This window comes from Nematolebias whitei, chromosome 20 (assembly GCF_014905685.2).
Source record: "Nematolebias whitei isolate Nwh7 chromosome 20, NemWhi1, whole genome shotgun sequence".
Lineage (NCBI taxonomy): Eukaryota > Metazoa > Chordata > Actinopteri > Cyprinodontiformes > Rivulidae > Nematolebias > Nematolebias whitei.
The window spans coordinates 32577787-32585010 of record NC_056517.1 but is presented as its reverse complement, the minus strand read 5'-3'; the positions used below and the strand labels follow the sequence as shown (position 1 = coordinate 32585010).

General features: G+C 42.5%; 1 protein-coding gene across 1 annotated transcript; it reads left to right on the top strand.

The window, feature by feature from the left end:
- Positions 1-6254, top strand: cavin4b (caveolae associated protein 4b). Its single transcript, XM_037694229.1, has 2 exons — positions 1-567; positions 4769-6254. The coding sequence occupies exons 1-2, from the start codon at positions 205-207 to the stop codon at positions 5306-5308; spliced, it is 903 nt and encodes a 300-aa protein (XP_037550157.1). The 5' UTR covers positions 1-204; the 3' UTR covers positions 5309-6254.
- The last annotated feature ends 970 nt before the right edge of the window (positions 6255-7224 follow it).

The window sequence follows — 7224 nt, the reverse complement described above, 5'->3', positions numbered from 1 at the left end:
GCAGAGGGGATCCGGTTCTCCTGCTCTCTCTCCTCCACAGTTTGAACCCTCAGCTGGTGGTCGTCACGTCGTCCAAACCCAAAGCATTCACAGCTCACTGCTGCAGAACCTGAAGGTTCTCGTCCTCCATACGCTCCTTCGTCTCTTCTCTTTTATTTGGATCTCTGGATTCAAACCATCGTCTCAGCAGGCCAACCAGCAAGCATGACAGATAAGCCGGGCATGCCACCAGGAGGCGGGGATGATGCAGGCGGCATCATGGCCCTGCTGGAGCGCGTGGCAGGCCTCATGGACAGCGTCCAGGCCACCCAGCAGCGCATGGAGGAGCGTCAGCTGGAGCTGGAGAGCACGGTCAAGACCATCCAGGCCGACGTCGTCAAGCTCACCAACGACCACGCCAACACCAGCTCCACCGTGGAGCGGCTGCTGGAGAAGACCCGCAAGGTCAGCCGCCACATCAAGGACGTCAGGGTCCGAGTGGAGAACCAGAACGTGCGGGTGAAGAAGGTGGAGGCCACGCAGGGCGACCTGCTCGCCAAGAACAAGTTCAGGGTGGTCATTTACCAGGTGAGCCTCCAAACACGAACAAGTTCTGAATTTTTTAGAACTTCTGCATGTTTTATCGTTAAGGTTTTGGAAGAATACGTCAATGTGAACAGGCAGCCATAACTCCTTCAAATTCAACTCAAGACCCCAGACTTTGACTTTTCTTACCAGGAATCAGGAGATCCATTTTCAAACCCATAATCAGGGGCCAAACATGTCCAAGCCTTGTCCTCTGAACTTTAACTTAAAGTAGGCGACATACAGTAACTGGTTCTAAATACGAGTTTGTTGCTGCTGGTTTTAGCGCTGATGTTCGACAGACGTGTACAAAAAATGATTTGAAGCGTTGGAGCTGGTCTAAAACAGGCGTCAGGGTGAATTCATCTCCCACCGACTCTTTTACAACATCTTTATAGAAGTTAATGATTTTTTTTATTTTAAAAAGATGGTGCATATCTATAAAAAAGAGTTTTTTTTAAATAAAAGTGTTGCAAAATCGTACATCGTTTTCTGATAATTGTATCAAAACCAAAGCTTTACTGAGTCAAGCTCTTCCTTCTGGTTTAACGGCGACACAGAAAACGTTTGTTTCCATTTTTATGTCTCCGTTGATCCAAATCGGAGTTCCTTTTTCCACAAACGCCAGTCAACAAATGCCTCGGCTCGTCTCGAGGGTTGAAATAGCAACAGGCGTTCTCACACGCCAGGCTTCGTTTTACTTCTTTGGCCTTCACAGTCCACAGCTGCCAGCCTGGTGGTGACCTGGTTATTTTAGCTCTGCAGAAACGTCAGCGCGCTGAGAGGTCACCTGAGGTCATGGTGCGGATTTTCTTGCATTATTTTTGGCACTTTTATGAAAAAAAAAAAAGGTATTTAATCTTGAAAGCTGCCATTTTAGTAAAAAAAAAATGCAGCTTGTCTTGAGTTATTACTTGCAAATGTTGATACGTTTCAGCTGCTGCAGGTTTTTTTTCCTCCTCTGTTTAAGTGTAATAAAAAATTAATTGACATATAGATGAAATACGATTGTTTAAAGTCAAAATTGCTCGGTAAAATGAAAAATATACGTCACAGAAACATGATTTTACAAACGAACGCACAGAAACAACACGAATTTATTAAAGTTAGTGTGTAAACCGCCTACTTTAAGTCAAATCAAAACGGTAATATGTTTGCAAGGAGTGATTCTGTCGTTGGAAACTGGAGTTTAGTGTCATATTACCATTTGGTCTGCAAGCTCACGTGTTAATCTGTTGGTTTGATGCAAAAAATCAAACATTGGATGAAATCTCTGCTCCTTGCAGAGACTCCAGCCCTCGCCAGGCCTGTAGAGGCTCCAATGAGTTGTTAGGTTTGACCCACAAGTTGCAGCTAGATTCAGTTTTAAATCAAACGCAATTCTTTAATTTACAAGCCTTTAATCACTGCAGACATTTAATTTACTAACAAGCTGCTTATTACACAAGAACTTACACCTGACCATGGATGTGCACCAGACTTACAGTATTATTAAACTCCATTTTCATGTCTCTAATCTAGCAGTGAGAGCATGGTTTGAGCTCTCAGAGCTGATGTAATATAAGCAGCTGAGCTCAGAGTTATTCTGAGGCTGAACCTCCATCTCCTAATATAGCTGTCAGCTCAGCTCCTTAAGTTGCTGCTACCTGCTTTGATGCCAAGTTAGTCTAATGGAGGAAACACTCCGAGTCAGAGGCACGCAGAGATTAATTAATGAAACAAGGTCCGGTGGCGCTGTGGCCTGTGATACGTCACGTCAGACCACTTGTTTCCGCTCATACCTAGTTTCTAAAGCTGTACATTTCAGGGGTTCCCAACAGTGGTCCTTGAGGAACACCATTCTGCATGTTTTAGTTGTTTGCTCCAGCACACCCTGATTTGAATTAATAGGTAATTAACAGGCTTCTGCAGAACATGAGGAAGTAATTAAATCACTGAATCAGGTGTGTTGGAGCAGGGAAACAACTAAAACATGAACGATGGTGTTCCTCAAGGACCAGGGTTGGGACTGGATTAGATTATTGTAGAACCAGGTACATAATGATCATGGAGTGAGGAAACCTGTTACTCTTTGTGTTGATGGAGCAAAACTGGGGTCAAGACATGGCTAGCTTAGCTGAGCATTGTTCGAATTCATACTGAAAGCATGCTGATAAAGTTGATTTAATGTAGATGTACAACCAAAAACATCAGAATATATAATTCTACAGTCATCTGATGGTTGCAGCTACAGTTGTTTTATTCTTTGAGCAACATGGCTACTTCCTATGTTGTAAATAAAAATATCTGTGTACGCATCCAGACTAGAAATGATGAAATGGGTTCAAGGTCACTCAGAGATATCGGTGGTTGCCACAGTTGCACACACGGTTGGTGAATGGCAAACATCCCAGAATCTCAAATCTACTTATTTAGTCAACATTCTCAATGGCAGTAAAGAACGTCTCTCAGGTTGACATTTGACCTTTTTCAGTTTCTGTCTTGTTGCTGCCTCTGCAGAAGGATTGCATGATTAGCCTAAACGGAACAGCTTTAAGACAATGTCACAAAATGTAGTTTAATTAACTTTTACGTCAGAGTTTCTGTGCAGAATAAATCAAAACATATACAATCCAGAGGTTTAGGTTTTTGGCTAACCTCCCTCTCCTGTTAACTCGGTTATTATTACAGTCCTGCATTCTGTCAGAGCTGGAAATGTCAGCTTCTATCAGGTGTCATCGAGTGCCAAACATGCCTGTAATGAAGCTGCCACTGGTTCTTTAACTGTTAGGGTTACAACATGTAGAACTGATCCAAAACCATCATTGTCCTCAGAAGATAAACAGGAAGTAGGATCAGTTTTCTTATTTTATCAGTTTTTATTCAGATTAGACCTGTTGCGATAAACAATAAATCAATTAATCGCACGATAAATTAAAATGTATCGTTTCTTTGTGTTTCTCTCTTTTTGCTGAAGACACTGGATGACAAAAGGTTTGACTCCGGTGCTCTTCACTGACCCCTCCCTTTCTCTTTAAAATCCATTTTAACCGTCCAAAATCGCGTTTTCGGATCGTTAAAAGCAGCTAAGCTACGAGCTAAGCTAACAGGCCGACCTCAGGGGAAAAAAGCCCTCCGTCTTGTCGAAGCTCCAAAATTCACGGTTGAAACCCGTGCCTTCGTGTAAAAAGTTATTTTTCTCTGCAAAAAGAAGCTGAGAACTTGTTTACTGATTTTTTTATTAAAAGCTTTGTGTGACAAATGCTATGCTAAAGAGCTCAAACCACACAGAGAATCAGCCATTTTAAGAACCGAAAAACAGGAAGGAGAGACAGCCCATGTCAGGTCAAGGGGCCTTCCTCCCATTTTTCTTAAAGAGACACACTGCTCGCTCCCTTACTATCCATCCTTCAGTTCAAACAGTCTTGTACTGCCATCCAGTGGTCAAAAAAAGGTACTACACACAAAATTAACCAACATTTCTTCTTAAATTTGACAATAATTACTAATTATTGTCAAATGTCAAACAATATTATCGTTTATCGCAATAATTTCTGAGACAATTAATCGCCCAGAAAAATTAGTTATGGTGACAGGCCTAATTCAGATATTCTGCTAGTTGTTGAGGGTCTTGAGAAGGAGTTTTCAGAAAATCCCCAGGAGATTTATGACCATAAAAAGTTAATTTAGTCCGTCTGCTTAGATCAGATTTTCTTGACAGATCAACGCTCCTGAACATCTTTAAACGGGTTCAGCTCAGTATTAGCGGTTCGTTTCTCCTCGGATGAACCAAAACAGACTTTTAGTTCGAGGTCAGAGGCTGCGACGACCGAGCCGAAGGTTTTTCTGTTGACTTCATAAACTGTTCTGCTGCCGTGAGCTTCCAGTGAGGAACAGCTGTGTATTGATGAGTCAGGGTCAGTTTGACGCTTCGTCCTCTACATTTCTGTGTAACCTGATCCCAGACAGGTGATGAGGCTTGAAGCAGGGTGTGACGCGGCTCTGCTCGGTACGCCGTTACTCACTGATAAGTTTAGCTTCCAGCCCTGAGCTCCAGAAACAGGTGCTGCAGTTTATTTATGGAGGCAGGATCAAGACCTGCACATTATAACCATTCAGGTCTGCACCACATGTCCAAACCTGATCGTTATTTAACTTGTTGCAACAAAAGAGGCTCATGCAGAGGAAGGATCTAGATGTTTAAGATCTGTTTGCTCTTCCTCAGGGCGAACAGGAAGTTAAAGCTGTTGCAGCAGGAAATGAGCCAGCAGAGTCCAGCGGTGGAGCCACAGCCAGACCCGAGGTGGAACCGGACAAGTTCGACTTCCCTCCAGAGTCGGATGAGGAGTACGTGGTGGTGGAGGAGGCAGACTCCTCATCAGCCGGCCGGATGAAGAAGACCGGGCTGACCCGCATTGAGAGCTTCAAAGCCACCTTCTCCAAGGAGAACATGACCAAGACCCGCGAGAACCTGGGCACCAAGGTCAACAAGTTTGGAGAGAGAATTGTGACGGCCGAGAGGCGCGAGAAGATCCGTCAATCTGGAGAGAAGCTGAAGGAGACCTTCACCAAAACCGTCCCGGCAAAGCTGAACCTGAAGAAGGAGAGGACTGTGGCGGAGGGTCAGGAAGGAGCCGAGGGAGCTGCAGAGGCCGTTCCTGTCCCGCCTCCCAAAGGCCGTAAAGGCAGCCCGCATGCTGCGGCGGCGGCGGATGATGCGGCGGAGTCCGAGGTGCCGATGTACGACATGAAACAGCTGTCGTAAATCATGAAATCTGGACCTGAGAGACCACAGAAAGAGGAAGAGGTTTTAGGGTATCCGCTAACGAGCAGATCTGCGTTAACGAAGATAAACATTTGGAGAACTTCAATGAAGGAGGTGAAGAAAGAGCAGGACGGCCACTGATCCAAACTGTCTGAACGTCAAGACAGATTCTCGAAGACACCAAGATTTTTCACGCACTTTGTCTCGTTCAGGACATTTGACAAAATCTACAACAAAAAAATTCAGTTTTTGGTTTGACGATGGTCAGAACTGTCCCAGAACTTCACGAGCTTCATGCTGTTCACTCGTTTGCATGTTGATGAGGTTGAAACATTTGAAGATAAAGAAGGAACAGGTCAATGGTACGTTTGGTTCTGTAAAGTGTTAAAAGGAAGGTGTGGTTGGATAAACTGGACTCTTTGTTTGGAACTACCAGTCAGGACAGACGGATCAGCTCCTGTAGAGATCTTTGGTTCTGACGTATGATATGTGAAAAACTAAATGTTCAGACCTGCAGGAAAAACAACAAGAGTTCGTTCAGACCAGAAGAACGATTACAGTCCTGGACCAGGTCTCAAATTCAGTCCATTGATAAATCTAGACCTTTGATGGAAACCTGGAAGTTGAAGCTCGAAGGGAACCGGCGTTCCCACATGCTGGTCCTGACCCAGTTCGGTCCTGTCCACGCTAACAAACAGGATGTTATTTAAAATATTAATACACTTTGTGTTTGTTATGAAATCACTTTCTGGTTCCATCGACTAAGAGCAAGTTTATGATTACTAAAATGTAAAACATCTACTCTGAGAAGTAAGAAGCGTCCACGTAATGTTTTAACTTGAATCAAAATACTTATTTATGGGTAAAAGTTAAGGAGTCGTGTATTTTTTGACTCAGCTTTTTATTTATTTTTATTTTATTAACCTTTATTAAACTGGGGAAAACCAACTGCGATCTCGGATCTCCTTTTGCGAAGGAGTCCTGAAGGCAGCGAAACATGGTTTTGGACAGACCTGCAGAAGGAGTCTAGTCAGAGCAGGACTATCACAGTCCTGGACCCGGTCTCAGAGTCTGACCTTAATAAATCTAGACCTCTGATGGTAACCTGCCTATATTAATATATATATTTTTATTATTATCAATCCTACATGACTTCTGTGTTAAAAACTGTTGCTATCAGCTGGTTAACAAAACACATAATGTACTTTAGTATTTAAAGTTTTGTATATTTTGAATGTTAGTTGTGAAACCAAATAATTTTGAAGAAAGGCTTATTGTCATTAAATGTGATTAAATTCTGTGATCCTAAACTGAAGCTGTGGGGAAGTCCTAAACTTCACGTTTCAAATGAAAAGCTGCAAATTAAAAAACAAACAAAAAAAAAAAAAACACGGTTCTTTGACTTTTTGACGGTTTGTGAAATTTGTGCTTCAATCAAAAATGCATTTTATTCTTAAAGATGATTTTTAAACCATAAAAAGCTTCAGAAAGGGACTGTCTGTGTTTTTCTTTGTTAGATTTGATAAATGAGAGCTGCTGCAGAACACGTCAAAAACAAGTCTGTAGTACTGAAACGTCCCACAGGACTGTGCTGAAGACGATTTGTGCTAAAGAACATGAACTTGGTTCAACAAACCAAAATAATTGTTTGTTATTCACCTCTTTTTTCCACATTTTCTCCTCCTTTTACATTTTATAGCTTGCATATATTCAAGTCCAGCCCAACTGCTTGGCATTTCTAGTTTCGTCTCTTGACTCTTACAATTTGACTTTTTCCTCTTTTTTTTTTTGTGCGAGTTCAAGTCAAGTCTGATGTGTCTCGATTCGCCCCGTGCTGGGGTGCAGATTAAAAAGCCTACATCTTCTCAGAATATCCTTCTTTCAATTTTCTTCTCACGATAAAATGCAAATCCAAA